Here is a 21,909-nt window from a genome sequence, read left to right as displayed (position 1 = left end):
GACCTCACATGCTCAAATGGAAGTCACACCTTCAACGGGTCAACATTTTATTGAACAAAGATATAGCATTAATATACATATTTAAACAAGTTTTCGGGCAACAATAAGCAGTAGAGGGTTAGACAGCCTGGACCAACAGCAGAACATAAAAGAACAATTGCATGATATCTGTGCAATACATGCTTTTCCAGAAGGAAAATCAGAACAACCCAAACAGATCTAAAGGATCAACAGCTGGGTGCCTTCTTGCTCATCATCTGCTTCACATCAAGGACATTAGACTGAATCCTCAGATGTAAATCTTTCATGGAAGCTTTGACTGTGTCGTAGAGAATCTGAGGAGAAAGTATTCATGATTATGCTTTTAATCTCAAGTGAAAATGGCTTCATACTCAAAAATATCTGACACCACACCTGAGCTTTCTGGGTTTCCTCGCTGCAAACCTCTTGAAGGCTCTTGATCTTCGCCTTCAGCTGCTGTGTGGCTCTGCAGATCTCCTGGATTTTGTCGGCCATCTCCTCTCGCTTCTGCTGGATTTGGTTACAGTGCCTGACGGTGGATTGAACAGGGTTTCAGTGTGTGCAAAAATAGGAAAGCAAGCAAAGACTGAAAGGTACATGGACATTTGAAAAGTACCTCAAACTTTCTTCAACATGATGGTCCTTCATCTCTCGCTTCTTCTGCCGTCTAATGTTCTGCTTGGACTCTTTGTCCAGCTTCATTCCGAGAGCCCTCTTCAGCTGTCCCTCCTGCACTCTCAGGTTCTTCAGCTCTTTCTGTTTGTTTTCAATGTCAGTCATCTGCTCTTGGTTCTGCACACAAACACCACACACTTGCAGCGACCCACATTAAAGCAGCAACACTTCACATGCCAACATTTCAGTGTATAAACATGGCATCTTCCTTTTTTTTTCTTTAAGATCAACATGTAGGTTCGTGCCACCATTGTTTTGCTGGATTCCTTGTGATGCTCAGACAACGATCTCAGCCGTACCGCCTCCTGCCGCTGCTTGCACTTGTTCATGCTGCTCTCCAGGTCCTGCAGGAAGCTCATGATCTGCTGGACCTCCAACTCAGCATGGGTCACGCTTTGTGCCATGGTCTGCAGCTCCACCACACGCTCATCAGTTTGCTCCTGAAACAGATAGGAGTCCAACTGGCACCTCGTGATCACTGATCTGATTCATTTAGTCAAGCACTCACGAAAGAGAGCTTAATGGTCTTGACGCTTTCTCGCATTTTTTCCATTTGGCTCTTCAGTTCCTCCGGAGACTCCACAATCTGGGACTTGAGATTGGAGATGACGTCCTTCATGTTGCTCACATCCACCTTTATCTGGGCCTAAAAACACATTTCCATCACCCACTTTTGCTGGCTTCTTCTGACGATGCCAAGCTTGAGTGTCTTGTGTTGTTTTTTTTTTTTTATTAATTCAAATTAATTAAATAATTATAATTTATTAAAATGATAACTGAATATCAAATGTGAACCACACTTTATATGAGTGTTTTATTAATATCATTACAATTATATTGTTATGTCATCTTAAAACAGACCAACAGTACCAACACACCAGCCCAGAACTCAGACTTAGTAAAACTTAAGTCTGTCAGTGATGACTGAATGTTAAGCCATCCATAAAATAACAGTAAATAAGCAAAGCCAGTGTTCTTCAGAAATTAGGTCATTTATACTGGTGCAAAAAACACAAGTCGTATGGCCATGTTTGAAATGAAAAAAGAAATATATACTGTATTTGAAAAACATTTTGGTATTTTGGAAAATTCTCATTGACATAACGCTTCCCCAGCTCTCACCTTAAACCTGACCATCCAAAACACAGAGCTAACCTTAACCAGGACTCTGAACCAAAACTGAAACCCAATTGTAATGACCCAGTAATTTTGAAGTTTTAACCCTCAAATTGGGTGCTAAACATGTCAGGACCGGCCAACATGTCTGCCAGTAGTTCACACGCATTCATGAAAGGTGAGTCATTACAGGAATAGAAATGAGTTTTACCAGCTTCTGAGTCATTTCTGCGATCCTGGCCTTCCATTCTGCGATGCTTTCTTTTCTGGACTCCTGTAAGAGTCGATTCCTCGAGACTGAAAAAGAGCACAATCAAGAGGTCCAACTGTGGGGAGCGGATCACCACACACCACTTCCTTGTATTCATGCGTGGTGGCAGTCTGAAGCTCGGCGAGCGCCGCAGCCAGCTCGTTGGCCTCGGCCTGCTGCTCCGGAGGAATGGTCCTGCCATTGCCAGAATACAGTAGCTGAGTCAACAACTACAACTGCCCACACACGTCACTTTGATCCAACTTACCTGAGGATGTTGATTTTCCTCTCAGCTTCCTGGTTGTCTCTCATATAGGCCTGCAGCTGCTCGGTGTCCGCTCTCTGAAGACAGACACAGTTGGTTCTGAATACACAACAGAGCACCGCCCTAAAAGAGACCGCGGTGCCGGTTCTATTCTGAGAGAAGGACGACATAACGGCACGTACAAATTTGCTCTGCTTTTCCCAGACCACCCCCATCCTGCGTTTTCTGAAGAGGAGAAAGTTCATGATCGCACTCAGGATGGTGAGAGTCCTCTGCTTTTCTGAAAGAAAACATTTGAATAAACCGATTGAGCAGCAGTTTCTTTGTGCCAGTTCTCACCAAAGACAATAAACAAAACAGTTGAAAGAGCTAACACGCCACCCATCTTTGATTACAAATATATTTCATCAACCCTTTATTTGCAAAATGCTAAACGACTGAAGACAAAAGAAAAAGAAATCTTACTTGGCATTAGAAGATCATTCAATGAAAAGTCAAAAATCAGACACATGGGCAGAAACTGACACCTAAACAAGCAAAAAACAAATGGAATAAATAGCTAGCAATTCAAATTGATCGACAGTAAAGCTAGATTTAAGAGAACACATGAATATTTACATGCGCATGTGGACATTTAATATGGGTGTTGACCCCTCATGAAATTCAGGATTCTGAAAATTCTCCGCCAGTGGAATCTGCGACAAACAAACAATAAAGAAGGAAAATGAATTCGTGTTTAATAGGTCCCATGTTGTGTACTATAATGGGACATTAACTCTGTTCTTATTTAAGTGAGGTTTAAATTGAAAACTAGAATGTGGATTGATTAAACAAAATGATTTGATTCTTTCGAGATATGACAGGAGAAAGTTCAGTGAAAGTACGATGCACAAATATATTCCAAGATAAGGAAGGAGACATAACAAAAACTGCAGTCTCATTTCAGGGAGTAGGTCCAACATACTATACCATGGAATGACACTCCGGTTTGAAGGGACACAGGAGCTGCAAAACCCGGATGTAAACAGTTAAAACGGACTCCGGCTGTAAAACAGAACAAAGCAATGCTTGGAAAATCTGCAACATCTCTCTTTCAACAGAAGAGACGTCATTCACTCACAAAGCACTTCATGTCGCCCTGAATTCGACCAAACACAAACACACCTTCGGACGTGGAACGAAGTCACCCTTGGTCAAGTACTGCGCCTCCTGCTCAGTCAGAACCTCGGTTCGAAAAAAGCTTATCAAGTCGTCCGCATTGCAAACAGGAAAAGTATTGGCAGCCGCTGTCGCCATTTTCACAGCACTTCTTACTGAAACTGGACAGGGACGCTTGAACGCGGCGCCAACAAATGCATTTCAGGTTGGTTTCCAACAAACGCTATTATTGGTCAATTAGTGCGGTGACGCCTCAATAAGGAGCGTTGCTATTGTCGGGCTTCCATCTGTGACGTCACTATACGTAATATATTACCCTATCATATTCTATTATATCGTTGTGATGCAACAGGTCTAACAGTTCGTTGCCCTGTGTTAAATCTGTAATTTAAGTCGTTTCACGATCAATATTTTCGAGTGTAATGTTAATCGAGCATAATGTTAATGAGTTTTTCTAAGATTTTTTTTGCACTTTTTAATATTTCTTTTTAATTTATTGTGATATGTTGTGTACAGAGCATGTTACAGACACAATTTCCCTTGGGATTAATACAGTTCTGATTCTGATTCTTAGTCTAGCAAAAATGTTTATACGTTACATTTTATGTTGCATATGGTTTTGGTCATTTTAGATTTCTCGTGTAATAACATTCGGATGAAGTATGTCATAATGACGTAGAAACAAGATATATATTTGTCAGAATAAATGGCGTTTTATGCTTAAGAGTATATGTATTGCACATTGTAATACAAATCTACATTTTTTTCAATGAGTGATGATTCTGTCTGCTTATTTTGTTGTCTACATAGAGACACATAACAATTTGGAGATTGGATGTGATCTCAAAGAAGCAAGAATGCAGCCCTGGACTATTTCTTTGGCCATTCTGCATCTATAAAGAGGCTCATTATATGGTTGACGCTCATGTAAAGGGCCAGTCTACTCTGACTCCCTCCCAACTGGAGGCAGAGCTGTGATCCAGTGTAAAAACATTGAATGACAGTTTACTTTTTGAAGATCTAAATCAAGAGGCCTCAGTATAAGCACCTGGCTTTTGGTGTGTATGGACTGACTACAGAATGTTTGGGTGTGAAGATCAACTTTTGTTTAGCCACTTATGTGGATTTGTGCCTAGCAATGAGTAGACATAAGATACAAATTGCCAGTATAACAGCTTTTGTAAATGAAGAATCTGAAATCGGATGCTTCTTTCATGTACAATGAAAGTACATGAAAAAGTCAGTACAAAGAACACTGAGGAAGAGTGGAAGCCATCAAGAAGTTCCAAACCACTCAGTGAATGTTACTGCAGTTAAAAACTCACGTGAGATATACTCACACCTCTTGATTTTACTACTAGAAGAGCTCAATCCAACATCAATGACAATTGGACAAGATGCACGAGAATATCCCAACCCAAGGAGCTCAATTCCAAGTTTAACTTACAAGTTGAGCCCACAAGATCAGATCAAATATCAGAACAGACCAAGGAATTGAACCAGCAGTCAAGCTCCTTGCTGCAAACAAGACTAGGAATGAAGAATATTTAGAATTAAAGAAACTTTATTCCACAATATAGTTTTTCAAACAACCTCCACAAAGTACACTGTTGTGGAGCGAAAACACATGACTTATCACCAACTAATGGCAGCACTTAACCACCCACAACAAATTGGGAGGAGGCAACAGCCAGACTCAGAGCGCATGTTGATGAGCACAACGCGCAAACACCTCCGTAGTCTCCCAGAAGGGCTTCAAGAGACAAGCTTGGAGTGTTTCACAATAGCTGCCACAGCGGCCGATGGATAAGTTCGGCTGGACACTGGAAAACCAGGACAGACCTGCACAGAAAAAAAGCCAAAATTCAAGCAGTCGTAAGAAACAAGACACGTGCATGAGAAAGATTTTAAACATGACAATACAAATGTCTGAAACCTTGCGTCCCTGGCTGCCGGAGTGGAAGTAGACAGACAGGGATAGCTGGAAACCTGTCAGTATTTGCAGGGGGAACGACAACACAGCACTGAACAAGCTGCACTGTAACTATCCTGCAACTGGTATACAACACGTTTGTCAAGGTTTGCATTGACAATGGCATCTTGAGCTTGGAGCAGGAGTCTGAGAACAAATTAACCCAGTTCGAATCTTGTCTTCCAGGTTAACAGATAAAGAAGCTACGTAGTCTGAAAAGTATGTACGTGCAGGGAAGGACAATCTAACATTTCAGGAGATTACTCGACAAAAAACGTTTGGGGACTGAGGGGGGTACAAGTCTACTTACTCCAAGATCCTCATGGCATATACATTCAGTAGCTTGTGAAAGAGGTCTGCAAAAAACAGAATTTGATGTTACACAATCGCATCTCTATTGATACAAACTTGAATGGTAAACATGTCTGAAACCTTGCGTCCCTGGTTGTCGGGGACATAGACAGACAGGGATAGCTGGAAACAATTCAGTGTCTGCAGGGGGAACGACAACACAGCACTGAACAAGCTGCATTGTAACTTTCCTGCAACTGATCTGGAATATTCTCAGGGGAGAAGACCACTTACGGAGAGTGTCATGGCGCCGACAGTGAGAAACTAGTTCTTCGTGAAAACATCTGCAAAGACAAGACAGAATTTGCCGTTAGATAATGACACTGCGGCTCTACCAATCCCAGCTAGAAAGGTGAACATGTCTGAAACCTTGCGTCCCTGCTTGTCGGAGACACTGACAAAGAGGGATATCGGGAAACAATTCAATGTTTGCAGGCGAACGACAATACAGCACTGAACACGCTGCAGTGTAACCTTCCTGCAGTTAAGATCAGATGCACAAACACTAATAAAACTCACCTTTATGGTTGGCGATGATCCAGGTCAGGCGATCATGTGGGTTGCGTTAAAACGAATCTTAAGGGAAAAAAAGGGTGCGGCCAGTGTTAAAGAAGTTTCAACGAATAATAATTGTAAATTCAACCAACCTCCTCACGGATCTCTTAGTGAAGGCGTGTTCATAGAAGTTCCAGACGTCGTTAACAGACATGTTTGCGTCTATTACAAAGAGATAGAGGTAGTTGTTAGAACAGAAATCCATGCATGAACATCGAGTCACGTGCAAATGCACATGGTTAACCGCTAAAGCTAGAACTATCGATAATACAACGCTGATTGCATATTCGGCGACAAAACTCACCGAGAGAACCGTAATACGGTGACTTAAGTCAATTAAATTTGTTGATCCACCGCTTTAACTGGAAGGCTCGCGGAAATGCACATGTACTGGTGCAGTAGCTGAACAAAGAGGAAGTGCGAGGGCAAGAGGGCGACTTTATACGCACAAAGAGCCAATCACAGACGAAGGATCACTGATGCTCAAATATCATTGGCCAACTCAAGCGTCGGTCAGCATGCCTGCAACGATACCTCCACACCACAGGCTGCGCTGTGCAGCTCAGTTCAGAAACCACCGAAGAAGACGAAGATCGCGTGGTAAATACGTCAGTGAAAAGTCTCGTGTTGTGAAATACGGCACATGAGATGTCGTGAGTGGACTTTGACTTCGTAGGCTTTGGCAGAGCGTGCGACTCTGAAGACTATGGGCGAGTTGTCGCTCCCGTCTGAAGTGTGGACCAACGTGTTTGGATACCTGTCTGTGGAGGACAAGCACAACGTCCGGGTGTGCTGCAAATATTTCAAGAGACTTGTGGATCACGCATCGCTTTGGAAGGGATGGGTGTTGGTCCTGGGCCCGAATGGAGGCTCGTACAACAGCCAGTTTTGGGGCACTTTGAGGCGCAGAAGAGTCACATCTGCGGTGGTCAGAAGCAGAAAAACGGCGGTGTGGAAGCATCTGGCCGACTCTCTCCCGGAGCTCAACACCTTGGTGATGGACCGGAACATCCAGCAGAACCTCGGACATCTGAGAGACTTGCCGAAGCTGACATGCCTGTTTCTAACCAGGTGCCAGTCTTCGATTCAGTTGGACGCCTCAGTGTTGTCCACGCCTGAACTATTAACTTGTCTCAGTTTGTGTGACGTCACTCTGCAAACCACTCGAGTGGATAGGTTCGTCGCTGCAGTTTCACAATTTAGAAACCTGTCCTCTCTGACCTGTCACCATTGTGGAATCATTGGAAAGTCTTTGAGGATGATCCAGTCGCTACTGGCCTGCCTGCCCAGCCTCGCTCACCTGTCACTGACGCCTGTGGATCAGCTGTACGCCGCTCACTGCCACATCAGACCTGCTTTCCTTCAGACGGGTCACGGCGCCCCGGTGCTGACCAGTTTAGAGCTCCTTGACTGCAGCAACGATTCGCTGCCCAGTGATGTGATGAGACTGGTGCCCAACTTGAAGAAGCTCTCTGTCGTTTACGCGCCACACGACTGGTGCTTCATGTGGTCTTCCTGTACTCTCAAAGCTTGGCTGGAGGACCTCCCACATCTGTCAAGTCTCACCGTGGTCCGAGGCCCTCCTGTCAGTCATTACGCACATCTTCTACCTGCCACTGTGGCCAATCTTGCTCTCAGCGTAACAAAGATATCCTCTGAGGACATGACCGCCGTGGGAAAGAGGCTGCCAGAGCTCCTCCACCTCCATGTTGACTCTCGACCGTGGGGTTTGGGAGCGCTCACAGCTGATATCCCACAGCTTTTTCCCAAGCTGAAAAGCCTGAAGCTACGATATGAACTTTTGGTGAGCAAATACCTGTTAGAACTTCACAAGCTCAGAGACTTGAGATCCCTCGAGTTGTTAAACAACACGCCAGGTGTGTCTGATTTCGGGGAGGAGCTCCAAATCCTCACCAACAACAGAATCAAAGTGGGACTGTCTTCTCACCGAAGAGATCCATTTGCCTGCTCATGTGTCTCACATTCATACAGATGACGATAAAAGAGGGTTTATTTTGCAATCAAGGGCCTCGCAGAGTAGATTGAAAGTTGATAATGAAAAATAAAGGAAATGGTCAACCTGTCGATGCAGCTGCCTTCGCTCCATTTGAGACATTGACAGAGAATAAAAGAATATTACTTTTCAAATGAGGAATGTGCTGAAATAATATATCTAGTGTAGAAGTCAATCTTCCACTGGATTCTAGTTCCTGGGGGTTGTGTGCCATTTACTTCCGCTTGAGTAACACTTAATAGCGCACTGCCACTATAGTTCCGATTGAACGCTCTCTGAGTCCAGAACGGCTCCGGTGCATTTCTTGAAGAGGTAGTCATTTGTTTCTTGGAAACGGAAATGTGGAGTCTGCTTTAACATGTTTAGTTCGTAATCCAGGGATCAAAAAGGTGTACAATTTAATATCAATTCATTGATTATATATCCACTTGTTCCTTATATTGCATCTTTGTTATTATCAAGCTAAATGTCAGTTAAACAACCATGAATGCACCAGGTGAGGACAACCAAATAAAAAACAAATCCGGAAACGAGAAACTTAACTTTATTTCAGTCATTGGTCGCTTATGACCTAAATATTTTATGCCACCTGTAAAGAGCCCGAAACAAAAGAAACATTTATATGGGAGAAAAAAATTGCGAATACCACAGAATATTCCAAGCAAAGTAAACCTGTCTTGTTAAAGCTAGCAGGCAATTTTTAAAACCTTGACACTTTCTGTGACAAACTGGCATAAGAACAAAGTCATTGCTAGATATTTTTTAGGCAAGATTATCCCAAACTATCCCAATGAACTGGCTACTCAACATATCATCGGATACAGTGTATAAAGGCAATTCATTTGGAGATCACTGCCACAGGAAATCACCAGAGAGCTTCCAGTGTAGCTGACATTATTGCATCAACATATTTGGCACAAGAACAATGTTTTTTTTTTTTAATCAGCAAACATTGTGAACAATTGTTTTGTCACTTATTAAAAAATGGAGACCGAGGTTTGATCCCAGAACTGGCGATTGACTGATCCATCATTAGCTTGTGTTGCCAATAGAGCCAGCTCTTTGCATATCAATGTGAACCCGAGCAGTTCAAAAATATAGATTTCTTAAAAAACATTTGACGGAACACAGTTCTGTCACACAAACTCTAGCACACCCTGTGTATAAACTTTGATTCGGAGTGGCAACAGGAGTGAGTCAGAGTCAACTACCCTGAAAATAAAGCTGTTTGCAATTCACAACCAAGGAACTAGGAACTCTTGTTCATGATAAACCTGGCTGTGCATCGCTATCTATCAATAAAAGCAGGCAAGTTGAATTTCAGAAATATATTTCCGGGTCGATGCACTCGGGGCAGACCATGTGACCAAGGAGAATAAACCTGCATAGAACCTCATCATAAATGAGTGCCACGTATGTAGTCCAATCACCAGTTAACCTGAACATTCCGCCATAAAATTGCACCATATTCTTTGTTCATTTAAATACATTTCCAGTCATTTTCTGGTATCTACTTTCGACTAAAAGAGAGAAGAGATGGTAGAAATGTTGGAAAAGCACAGTAATAACCTGACAGTAGAAAAATAAAAACAATACTAAACATTTCAAAAGTCTCATCAAGAGATCTGTGTTTACCCAGAAGTTTTAGGAGAGCAAGCATCTCTGCGCACCTGTTCATCTAAATTGGCACTTTCACTTGGAAAAAATACTATTTCTTAAGGAAACAAGCAGAGCCAATGTAAATGCCATAATTGAGCTCCATGCAAAAACAGTCTAAAACCAAAATCAGAGCTGTGACACATGCAAAACCTTTGCTACAGACACACAGAACTGTTCACGCATGAGTGATACTCTAGAGGAAAAATCTCTTTGGGCTCCGTTAAAAACATCTCGATCAGAAATGAGAACCAAACCTGAAAGGTCTGGCTGGAGGGCCGACTGCCCCACCGGCGTCTTAATTCAAAGCCAGTCAGCCTGTGATAAATGTGCTGCCAGACTGAACCCACATGTGCCTATGAACCAGTAAACAGATTCTAGCTGAAGAGCTTGATGAAGCAGCCGTGGCAGTAAGGCTTCTCGTTCTGCTCCTTGAAGGTGCCCTTGTTGAGCTGCTTCAGGCAGAAGGCGCACACAAAGTGTTCCGGGTGAAACTTCCGGCCCATGGCTGTGATGCAGCGACCGGTGATGGCCTTCTGGCAGCCGGAGCAGAGGGAGCCGCGGCGCTCGTGGTAGTGAGACTCGCAGTACGGCTGACCCTCGTGGTCAAAGAAGCTGCCGTTCACAAACGGTGTGAAGCACTCCTGGTGAGCAGGAAACAAGGTGATGCAGTCAGTTAGACAAACTTGTTGAGCAACTCCACTGTCAGGAACAGAACAAAGTTGTATTTTCATTAGGGCTTGTCACACAAAACTGAGTTAACTCACGATTAATGGCAAATGTATTCCACAAGTTGTATCAGTTCTAAATGTATCTCTAAAGGAAGCTGTTCTCAACAGCAGAGTGGCCAATAATGCTTTCCTCATGCAAACATTTGTTCACTCCAACAACCCAACAGAACAGACACTGTCCAGAACATTCTGCAGAATAACCTCAGAGACTCTGAAGAGGCTCAACAACATGCTAACAGCAGAACATTGGGAACATTATGGGCCACTCTGGTGTTGAGAACAGCTTCCTTTGACCTACATTTAATACAGATACAACATGGCAAAAAGACCAAATGTTCAAAGCAACAAAATGATGAAGTATAATGAAGTATAATAACGTCATCAGACAACCTGTGCATTCTACTCAATATTCATTTGTTGATTTATTTTTTGAACACATCTGTTGTTTGTTGACTTTGATTAGTACAAGTGTTAGAACTCACATATTGGAGCTGTCAAGAATTTAGTTTGTTATTGTTATCATTTTATTTATTGATTTTTTTATAGATTTTTTTTTTATTTCAGTCCTTATTATTCCAGTCCTCAAATTTGTGAAGGACAAAAAATAAAAAAGAGGCAAATTAAAACACAGAAAATAACCAATTGGGCGCAGGGACAAAGGGTTATTTTCAATGAAATGTTCAACAAAAAAACAACACACCTGGCTGCTTTTCAATATTGATAAACTGCATCCATTCTTGCTGACGATTGCAATAAAAAGAGAAAAATTGCATTTTACGATCCAGAAGTGAAGCTATAGGATGCAATTTTACTCTGAAATACTTTGCAATGCACCCTCCTCCTCTCAGCGTTACACCAGAGCTAGCACCGCCAAAGCTTGACTGTCAAGAAAGAGGCTTCAATGTGCGCTCAGTCCGCGACAATATAACAAGTAACTCCAATCCAACACTATTATTTTGAGCAAATATGTCCAAATACAGGAAACCTATACTGCTGTCTTTGTCCTGAACGCAGTTTTTCAGAAATTTGGGTGCATGTATATCAGAAGGTAAGAATGACAGACATGACCAGTCTATGGATTATGTTAGACCATGTTACTGAATGGTGATGGGAAACACAGCAGGACGAGTGAGACATATTGAGAGTGGGAACTCACCCTGCAGACAAAGCATTCGGGGTGCCACAGAGAGTTGAGAGCAGAGATGTAGTTCTCCAAAATGGCTCGGGTGCAACCCCCACATTTAGGCGCAAACATGTCAAAATAATCCTTCCTGCAGAACGCTTTCCCGTCCTTCTCGTGGAACCCTGGGGCAAACAATGCTCATCGTCATGTGATTTTATTTGATTAATCCCAACACACACACACAAAAAAACATTTGTACCTTCTGGTCCGAAGAACGCTCCGCACTGTGCACAGAAGAAGTGCTCAGGATGCCATGTTTTGTCCAGCGCCGTCACTACTTTCTGTAAACACCAGATTTCATCAAAAGAGTAGAAATGACTGCAGAAGTCAACAACTTCATCTTATTAAGATGGGTGGTTATATTTCCATTAAAGTTGCTGATCGCAATATTAATACTCTTGTAGCTGCTTTTAATTGGTTTTGCAAAACGCGTGTGCGCACACCTCGCCAGTAGGGGGCGACAAAGCCCACGAACAACAATTACACAAAAACCATCGACCCTTTTGCTGCAGAAAGCTGAACGTTCCAAACTATTGTGTTTCAAGGATCTTGATCTGAAGTATGTTTTAGTGGCTGCGGTTCATAGAGATTAATAGTTTTAACTCCCTGAAATCAACAAATGTGTTTTTGAGCAACAGATGTCAAAGGAACCCATGAATATAATATTAAATTGCAAATCTAAACATATCACCATGAGCTGAATATATTTAAAAAATAGTTTACTAAAATCTATATGTCTCCTATATTGTAACAAGTGACTAAAATTTTTCATTTCATTAACGTACAAAAATGAAATATAGTTCATTTATAAAAGCAGCACGATACATCACAGTCTGAAGGGATTTTTTTTTTCCATTCATGAATTGCGTTTATGCCTGACCTTTTGAGTGATTGTTTATGAGAAGCACGAAAGAGAGAAGTGATATATCAACAGTGTGTTCCTGAGGGCATATGAGTGTGTGTGTGTGTCAAGTACACCCTTGGGGATGAGTAAGAAAACCTTGGCAAGTGAGTCATTTCTGGCCTCTCCCCAGGTTAAAGTCCATCTACTACTTCCCTCTCATGGCCACTGGCAGTGTCTGTGAATGCGTGTTCTTTTTGATGTGGGTGGAAAAAGAGTGAACCCTGACAGGTTAGACATGATAGCTGCAGAGACAGGGACATGTATGTGTGTGAAGAAAAACTAAAGGTCATTTCCGTGTGTGTGTGTGTGTGTGTGTGTGTGCGTGTGCGTGCGTGCGTGCGTAGGAAGGTCTCAGTGTCAGTGTCTGAGAATGGAAAGCAATTTCTGACATGTCACGATCCAGTAACAGCCTTAATCCATTAGGCCTGAATAAATAAATGTTATTATCCAGCCCCTGTACCAATGTGAGTAGTGTGTGTCGCCAGTACTGACGTCCAGTATGGGTCCATTGCAGTAGTGACACCGTGGTGAGAAGAGATTGTGATAGTCTTTCTCGCAGTATGGCTGGCCCTCACGCTCGAAGAAGTTCCTGGAGCCAATCTCCTCCTGGCAGTGGGTGCACACAAAGTGTTCTGGGTGCCACGTCCTGCCCATCGCAGTCACCACCTGGAATGGGGACATGCGGAGGATTAAAGTGAGAAGAGATGAAAGGAAACTGCAGGAAAAAGTTAGCTGCAGCCTTCAAGCATGATGGAGAAGGACTTAAAGGTGTTTGAATGGACATATTCAGGTTTTTTTAATCAAAGCTTTGCGAAAAATCTCAGGTGTGTAATTCAGGAAAGCTCAGTCTACCTGATTTTAAACCGTGCTTCTATATAAAAGAGATGCATAACATGTGTTTATGAACTGTATGAGAGCTAATAAGAAAAAAACTGCTGATTTAGCATTGTCATCCTTCAGCTGCTCCATTGTTTAATTGGGAGTTGGAATCCTGGCAGGGATCTTTGTTACTGCTGTGAGCCAACACGGCATGACTCAAGTTGTTTTATAGATTAAATTGTAGGCCGCTTTTTATCACGTCAGGAAATGAGATGCGAGGCGGAGGTGAACACTTCTGCATTTCTAATCTTGTTTCATTTCAACTGGTTGAGTTTCAAACTATCTTGTCGTGAAGACTGCACAGCAAATCATGTTACCGGTGAGCTAAAAACTTCATCACATCTGTCTGTGCAGATGAAATGTTTAACGGTCCCATTGGACCAGATTTTTCCTCTTCAGTAATCCAATGTCACATATTAATAGAGTAGCTTCACATCAAAATAAAATTATACTATTATTGTTACTATTGCCTTACAGAAGATAGAGGATTGTATTTTTAGCCTCCAGACAGAAGCAGTTAGTTTAGCAACACACCATAAATCACCATTTACCCAAATCAAGTCACCACAGATTTCCAACGCTGGAAAACCTCATCCGTTAAAAACATTTAAAGTTTTATGAAGATAAAACAGTCCATCTTCTCATTGACCCATTCCTCATATAGCCTTCATAAAAGACTGTCTTACATAAAAACCCTGGCCAGAGACATAATGTTAATGATATTACAATACGTTTCATGACTCCATTAAAGTAGACATCAAAAACGGCTTTGACCAAGCAAGCAGATGGCTGATGGTGGGCCAACAGCAGAAAGTTACCTAAATCAGCTTGTTTGCCACCACCATTCATTTACCTGTCCCACGATCGGTTTCTTGCAGGCACCACAGACACCTTTGGCCACAGTCTGTACCCCGAGTCTGTTCAGGTCGGACTGAAGGCTGCCCAGCATGTTGTCCAGCTTGTTGGCTGGTTTGGGCGGACCTGAGGGGGCGGTCTTTCCCTGTGACTGGATCTAGAGGAGATGGCAACGCATTTAATAACATTGAAAGACAATGATTATGAAAATGAAACTTTTGCTTTTTGTAGACAAAAATAATACTACTAATAACAGTCGTAGTAATAGTTGTTCTTGTAACAAAGAATTATCCTATGTGCCTTTGACAGATGACAGGTGAATCATGCCAATGTTTGGACTTTAAAACATGAACACTGGATGAAGGGTCACTAATGCTAACACCACTACAATGACTCATACATTACACTGTTATGACGCCTGCTGCCTCGTGAATACAGCCAGAGAAACCTGCTGGCTGCAAAGAGCTTGACAGGCACTGACCTGAGATTCATTTTGAGTAAACTGCAACAGCAGATGTTGCACCGTGCTGTGCACTTCTGCTCGCTATTGTTATGTAACTGCAGCACCATATGTCAATGCATGTCAGATTTTCCTCTATCATGCAGCCAGGCAAACCTTCCTGTCACTGAGAGAAAAGTGTCAAGCGTCAATTATAATTTCTATTTCGTCACAGCAGGGAAAGGCGCTTCTTAATTTGATCCTAAGGGAGACTCCATGAGTGCGGCAGTAACTACGCTGTCACACAGCAGATCAGGTTCTTCATTCCAGCGCAAGGCCAGACAGTAAGTGTTACAGGAACACCACAGGGGTTGACACTCAACGTGCCTTAAGGCTCTTAAACTCTGAGCTGCTTTCAGGACACACAACGCTCGGCGCCACCACACGTCAGAATTAGAATTGGGGAGGGGGGACGAATGCAAGCAGCACTTGTAAATTGGGCTGGCTGGATTTCAGGCAGCTTAAAGAGGCGACTTATTTTCAGCTGGTGTGGTGACCGGAGGCCAAAAACAAACCTAATGATGAGACAAATTCCTGAGTTGAATAATAAATACAGACACACGACTCTGCGGATACGAAGCAAGTCACCAGCGAGCACGCTCAGTAGCTCACATTGATCCCTGGTATTTAAAGACTTGTTGTGAGATCAGACATCTCAGGCATTGACAATAGAAGTGGTGTAATAGCAGTCTTGATGTGTCCAGAACCAAGAATAATCCAATCTTCCAAAAGTAGTGTGTGAACCACAGTGATGTCATAGATAGAGAAGGAACATGGACTCCAGTACACATCAGTAGGACTGCAGTGTATCAATAAATGACAAAAGAGCAACATGCCCTCTACTGTATGGGAAAAATAAATTGCTGGACTAATATTCCTGAAGTTACTTTCAGCTTCATGTCATTTTTTGGAATGACGAGTGAACTCTAGAGATGCCAGTAATAACATAGGTAATGACAGCTTTCACATTAAAGTTGGAGTTGAGAAAGTGTGAAGCAAATAGAACATTGAAATGATGAGACAAAATATGAGCTGATGGAGGATGGGGGAGGGACCATGCCTGGTTTGGGTCGTATAGCGGGTCATACTCCGTCTGACACCCCACTGAAACAAACACCTTTGGAGGCGGTGGTGGTGTGACAGGTTTCGGAGGGGGACTGGGTGATGGAGGGACGGGAGGAGGTGTGGGCTCTTTTGGGGGAGGAGTAGGCTCCTTGGGGGGCGGAGGAGTGGGTTCTCTGGGTGGCGGAGGAGTCGGAGGGGGAGGAGGGAGGGGTGGAGGTGTTTGCTTTACTGGAGGGGCTTTCTTTGGAGTTGGGGGAGATGGTGCGGGGGGGATGACTTTTCTCTTTGGGGCGGGGGATTCAGGAGGGATGATGATCTGGTGGAAGAAGAAGAAATAAAGCAACAAAGAAGAGAAAAGAATAAGAAAGAAGAAGGGAACTCAAATGAAGTATTTGGAGGGCTAGAACTGTTGGTGGGACAATAGAGATACACTGCCTGGCCAGAAAAAGCTGCTAACTGGATATGAGGTTGTTGAAGTTGGTCAGGCCCAAGTGCATCATTTTCACACCCTGCATGGTCACACCTTCACCCCATGGAGAACCTTTGGGAGGTGCTGACAAGGGCGTTGTGCAATGGCCCGACTCCCCAAAAATCAATTAAAGATCATGGTGAAAATTAATGAAACACTGTAGGGAAATAAATCTTACAGCTAAATAACCACTTTTTTGGCCAGGCAGTGTACAGTATACTCCTGATGGAGGGGCCCAATACTTGCCCCAGTCTATACCTTATCAACAGGTCTCTCCTCCCGCTTTCGTTGGGGGTTTGACATCACAATGACGCCTTCCGTCATCCAATCATCTGGTTGCTGTTTACGTGGACGCTCCACTCTGCCAATGCCCAGCTTCCCCTGCAGCTCCTCAATCAGCCTATCTTGAGAATTGCTCTTATTCACATATATTGGTCCCATCTTACGTCGCAACATTCCCTCCCTGTACATTGGGTGCACATTCGTGGTCTCTTTGGTGCGTCGTATTACCGACTTCAGCTGGAGACAATAACCAGTAAGGGAAAGATTTCTTATTTTCACAACGCCTTCCAGAGTTTGAAATCACAAACAAGGCAGACAAAAAAGCACCACGGAATGATTTAATCATACTACGCACTGCACACGTGCCAGGCATCACTGGGCAAAAACGGTTCCTCTGAAGTAAAAAAAAAACTCAAGCAGCTCAAGCAGAGAAGTCCAGCCTAATACCCTAACTTGGTCTTGAATCATGACACCTTTTTAACGGAGGTTTCGTGACATCACCCTCAGAAACTTTGCACACATCAGAGCAGAGCCAGACACCAGCAGGGTGATGCAAGTAGAGACGTGCACAGACATCCTTTCAGCAAAGCTTTCAACATCAGCCACAAGTCTCTGCAGGGAGCACCAAAGGCGTTTCGCAATATCTATGCAATGGCACTACATGCATCAAACCACACAGAATATCTTCATCAAACTCCTCTCTTTCCTCCCAAAATAAGTTTCTCTGCTTCAACCTTCATGCAATATAGCCACTCATCCTAGATACTGATCAAGTGCCACATGCCTGTATCACACAGTGACTGCATGGTGTCTTAAAGCTTTTCCAACATCATGCCATCTTATTTTCAGAGTTAAGTTGACATGTGCCTCCTACTTGGCCTGAAGCTGAGACCCGCTCAACAGCAGACGGCTGCTGTGTGGGCAGTTCCAGCGTAGCGTCTGGTGTCCCGGGGCAGGTGGAGGGAGTGAAGCACTCATCAATCCAGCTGGACTCAGTCATGGGTGTCAAAGTCCCCTCTCGACTGAGCTCAGGGAAGAGCCCGTCCTCGTCTTCCCATGAGCGATCTTCATCCCCAGTTATGACAGAAGCAGGTGGCTGGCTCTCGTCAAGCTGAGGGGATTCACGAGCTAACAATTGATCTAAAGCGTTATCCAGGAGAGGCTCTCGACAGGGCCATGTTAAATTTATTACGTCACCACGCTGCTTTTCGGCGGCAGAAACTGGGGAGGCTCTGAGACTATTGGACATGTAAGATTTCTTAGTGACAATAACAGGACTCTTGGGGATAGCCATCTCACCCACTGGTATAGTTAAAGGACTGGCACACTTTGGAACTGGACTTGACAGTCTCGGCACTGGCACGGGACTAGCTCTGCTGGGCACTAAGTCAGGACTGGAAATGTTAGAGACTGTCACGGGACTACTTGGTAGTGAGCTAGAAAGACTTGGAGGAGTGACTGGACTAGCGGCCTTTGGTAATGAGTCCACAGTAGGTGAACCAGGCTGAATTTTTGGTGGGCTATTAGTCACAGTTACAGGACTCAAGCATTTGGATACTATGATGGGACTAGCACTCCTGCCAATGTTAGTCGGCTGACTAGAGGCTGCACCTTTAGCGACCTGAGATAGGTGAAGCAAATCAGAGTTCTCCATATCAACAAGACCTGGCTTCAAACTGCAGCTAACATTTAGGCTTTCCACATGAGCGAACTCAGATGCGAGGCTGTCATCTTTCTGAAAGTTCTCAGATGAGAGCACAACTGAGGAAGCTGCTGCTGTCGAACCATCTTCATCTATATGCAGCTCTAACGGCAGTGGGGTACTAGCAGGCGAAGAAGAACAGGAGTGGGCAATCTCTGCTGAAGCAATGGGAGGAATTATGGATAGAGTGGAGGGTTTGGTGACCACCGCAGACTCATCCACGACCGAAAGGTCAACTGACTCGTGATTCATTGAAAGAGGGGATGCTGACTACGTGGATCATAGTGTCGTAGCATTTATAACACACAAACACAGGACAAACAAGGAAGAGCAAAAAATAAATAAAATAGTAGAATACATGTATATGAAATGTGGTAACACAAATATAAACCCTTGCTGTTACAACCAGAGCTGGGAATTTAACAGATTCATTTAAATGAATAAAAAAAAGTTGAACCACACAGATTAATTGCATAGACCCTGATGTTTAAGATGTGCAGATTCAATTTAGATTTGGTCATTCCGAAGTCAAATATAATGATGTTATTAAAATTGATTAATTGATTCTAATTATCGAGCTCCGCCTTTCTAAACGATACATCAGCATCAGGTTTAAAAAAAAAAGCAAACATGAAATCATGAGGGTGAACTGCAATAGGCTCAACGATGATGAATATGAAACAATCCTCAGCAGCATAATGTAATTTGCCGGGTGATAATTGAATTTACTCCTGAAGGTGGCAGAGAACTGAAGGATTTGCTGGAAAACAGAAGTACTAGTTGTTTCCATGTTTAGCAGAACAAATGATTGACGTGGGAGCGGCTCAGCAGGCCTTACTTCCTAAATGGATTCACATAAATGAAAGCTTTGGCATAAAAGAAACACAAGCTTTGTCAGTATACCTGAAAGAATTGTGTATCTAAATTGCACTAAACCACTGAGATAACATGATAACGTCCGCCTAAAGAAGTCACTGAATTACAAGGATCTAGAGCTTTAACTGTGTAGTGGTAAGAAGCAGATCTTATACATACGTTGCTTTGGACTTTAAAATCTGACAAGGAAGCCATCAGCTCATCAAGCTCGCGTGTGGCTGAAGAGGCAGACATTCTGGCCTGCAGATGCGCCGGAGCCTCCTCTGGTGCACCCACTTGTCCGTCTGACACTGCTAAAGGTGCGGGACTGTGAAAGTTAAACATACGCATCAGCAGTTGTTGTGACTTGATCGCTCACGCTCACTGGCACTTACACAGGGGAGGGTACCGAACTCTCCAGCTCATCCAGAAGGCTCTCCACACTCGGTCGGACATCCTCTACGCCCCGAGTGGCGCTGCGCTTGGGCTTCTCCAGCACAGGCGGAGCGACTGTTGCGGACACACCATTGGAGTGGATGACGCTGGTGGCTGGGAGTGGTGGTGCGGCCTCCTCTAAGAAAAGAAAAGGTTGGTACATGAGTTTGACAGGAACATTTTGAAGCAGGAGGGATTGGTAGTTCAACAGGTTCAAACCTTCTGTGGGGAAGGCTGGTGTGCTTTGCTGGACAGCATTGAGCTCCAACAGGAGTCGGTCCAGCTCTGACAGGTTGCTACCCAAAGATAAATTCATGCCCTCAGATGACTCGCTGTTCTTCTGCTTATTAGGAAAACTGTAGAGAAATCAGACATAGATCCACACAAGTCACTCCAGGAATGATAAACAAGAACAAACACCAAAAAATGATAGTGATTGTACCTGTACACGTGATCCTCTTCACCAGGTGGTTGGGAGGGACTGTTGCTGTCTCTGGACCAACTATTCTGTGACGGCAGGGAAACATCAGTGCAACTATATAAGCTCAGAAGCATGCAGATTCTTAAAAATGTATGGTCAACTTACTTCTGTCTCCTCCTGTCCGTTCAGATCAGAGGGGGTCGGTGCGTCTTGCCGAGTGTGATCCCCAACTGGAACAGTGTAGGGAGACTCTTCAGACAAAAACAACGGGCGCTTTGAGATGTGGGAAGTTGTGGACTCAAGGTCTGCCAACAAAGCATCTACAAAAACAAGAAAGAATTGACAAACTTAGATCAATACATGCTGCATATGGGATGAAGTGCTTGTTTTTCACAGACACAGTCTACAACTTTTGGGTCATGTGACTTGGTATCATGACCTCATCAGTGTCAAAGCAAGGCTTTAGTATGTAGACATTTTTCATTCACTTAAAATCCCTTGAAGTTTAGCGCATTTGTTGACGTCATAAGACTCCACTTTTTAGTCGAGTGGTGGGCAGACCTTTTCCACCACTTTTTACCACTTGCAAGCAACAAGCAGTTTCATAATATAAGTTGCAAGTGTTAGGTGGAATTATCATTATGACTGTAACAAGACGCTCACCATATGAGACGGGAAATGAGACTATGTTCGCAAGAATGAGATGAAAATTTCACATTACTTCAGAAGAAAACAAACCAAGTCACATAACAATGCTGGAGCATTCTGAAATGTTAGCATCCATGCATGACATATTTTCTTTTTTATAAATGTACTATTGTATGATGCACAAGCAACAATATACTCTCAATATAAACCTCAAACAACTGAAGCAACAGCCAATAATGAGGGATTCATCAATGTTTTTTTGAGGAAGAAGAGCAGGTTCATGAAGGGCAGATTTGGTACTTACACCGGTTGGCTGCTGACTGAATAGGAGCAGTTCAACACAAATCGATGTGATTTTGACTTTCTGACCCGTGTCTCACACGTTTCCTCTTTATTTGATCATTACTTTGTTCTCCATGCTGTAAAGTATTCAGCGCGGCCAATACCGACCATCCCGCTTCATTGCCAGGTGAGATCCAAAGTCTTAAGTCACACGTTGTTGGAAATTTTCGGTTCTTTTAAAGTGTTGAGAGAGAGAATAGAATTGCAATTTGCAATGAGTGGGCAACCAAACTATCTAGAGCCTTCTGTTTACATTATAAGCATACTATATCATGGATTTGTTTTATTTTCTTCATATTATTATTTTTATTTGAAAAGCAAAGTCCGAAATATTCTCCCGTTTGAAGGTCACAAAAGCCAAACATTATCACAGAAGGTGGGCATATCTTGTGTGTTGAAATCGAAAACCATATAAACAGATTTTTGACCTGACACACTACATTGTATAAGATTCCATGAAGCGACCACAGTGTGTCACTGAGCTTATTATAGCACGGACGGTCATCACACAAGAGTCCTGTTACTTCCACAGACACATAAGATTTGACCATTAAATAAGTCGATTCACAATATTAAAGAGCAACGTAATCATTTTGGAGTCACAGT

The 21,909-nt window shown here is 43.2% G+C and overlaps 2 protein-coding genes and 1 long non-coding RNA gene across 7 annotated transcripts in view; all 3 read right to left on the bottom strand.

Moving 5' to 3' along the window:
• Window positions 1–41: 41 nt before the first annotated feature.
• On the bottom strand, window positions 42–4,496 carry LOC128760682 (kinetochore protein Nuf2-like). Of its 2 annotated transcripts, none has more exons than XM_053868282.1 (13): window positions 3,492–4,496; window positions 3,297–3,371; window positions 2,946–3,022; window positions 2,793–2,854; window positions 2,510–2,607; window positions 2,331–2,404; window positions 2,164–2,257; window positions 2,024–2,086; window positions 1,205–1,342; window positions 996–1,136; window positions 638–813; window positions 415–550; window positions 42–335 (listed from the first exon to the last, which is right to left on the bottom strand). In XM_053868282.1, the coding sequence occupies exons 1-13, from the start codon at window positions 3,621–3,623 to the stop codon at window positions 228–230; spliced, it is 1,374 nt and encodes a 457-aa protein (XP_053724257.1). In that variant the 5' UTR covers window positions 3,624–4,496; the 3' UTR covers window positions 42–227. The 2 variants fall into 2 exon arrangements, with proteins under 2 accessions (XP_053724257.1, XP_053724258.1); XM_053868283.1 differs by having other exon boundaries at window positions 3,448–3,561.
• Window positions 4,497–5,336: 840 nt separating this feature from the next.
• LOC128760683 (uncharacterized) lies at window positions 5,337–6,767 on the bottom strand. 2 transcript variants are annotated; one of them, XR_008414859.1, is made up of 6 exons: window positions 6,668–6,767; window positions 6,456–6,525; window positions 6,328–6,384; window positions 6,043–6,092; window positions 5,890–5,949; window positions 5,337–5,813 (listed from the first exon to the last, which is right to left on the bottom strand). It is a non-coding gene; the product is annotated as an uncharacterized LOC128760683 (long non-coding RNA). The 2 variants fall into 2 exon arrangements; XR_008414858.1 differs by lacking the exon at window positions 5,890–5,949.
• A 1,962-nt stretch (window positions 6,768–8,729) lies between these two features.
• Window positions 8,730–21,909, bottom strand: part of LOC128760350 (paxillin-like) — a 28,352-nt gene continuing 15,172 nt past the window's right edge. Inside the window, exons 2-11 of one of the 3 annotated variants that reach the window (XM_053867689.1) lie at window positions 20,479–20,633; window positions 20,335–20,399; window positions 20,112–20,248; window positions 19,853–20,030; window positions 19,638–19,785; window positions 14,584–14,742; window positions 13,344–13,517; window positions 12,147–12,228; window positions 11,921–12,069; window positions 8,731–10,677 (exon numbers count right to left, since the gene is read on the bottom strand). In XM_053867689.1, the coding sequence (XP_053723664.1) occupies window positions 10,411–10,677; window positions 11,921–12,069; window positions 12,147–12,228; window positions 13,344–13,517; window positions 14,584–14,742; window positions 19,638–19,785; window positions 19,853–20,030; window positions 20,112–20,208 (1,254 nt within the window). In that variant the 5' untranslated portion in view covers window positions 20,209–20,248; window positions 20,335–20,399; window positions 20,479–20,633 and the 3' untranslated portion in view covers window positions 8,731–10,410. Of the gene's footprint in view, window positions 10,678–11,920; window positions 12,070–12,146; window positions 12,229–13,343; window positions 13,518–14,583; window positions 14,743–19,637; window positions 19,786–19,852; window positions 20,249–20,334; window positions 20,400–20,478; window positions 20,634–21,909 lie in introns of all 3 variants that reach the window. The other 2 variants (XM_053867688.1, XM_053867687.1) reach the window with 2 other exon arrangements.

Source organism: Synchiropus splendidus, chromosome 6 (assembly GCF_027744825.2).
Source record: "Synchiropus splendidus isolate RoL2022-P1 chromosome 6, RoL_Sspl_1.0, whole genome shotgun sequence".
Lineage (NCBI taxonomy): Eukaryota > Metazoa > Chordata > Actinopteri > Syngnathiformes > Callionymidae > Synchiropus > Synchiropus splendidus.
This window is presented reverse-complemented; position numbering and strand designations above follow the sequence as displayed.

Excerpts from the sequence above, each read along its gene's own strand:
- LOC128760682 (XM_053868282.1), bottom strand. The coding sequence starts at position 3,623 with ATGGCGACAGCGGCTGCCAATACTTTTCCTGTTTGCAATGCGGACGAC. Across the intron at positions 2,087-2,163 it reads CGCATGAATACAAGGAAGTG|GAGTCCAGAAAAGAAAGCAT; the intron begins GTGTGTGGTGAT and ends CGACTCTTACAG. Across the intron at positions 336-414 it reads AGGAAACCCAGAAAGCTCAG|ATTCTCTACGACACAGTCAA; the intron begins GTGTGGTGTCAG and ends CTTTCTCCTCAG.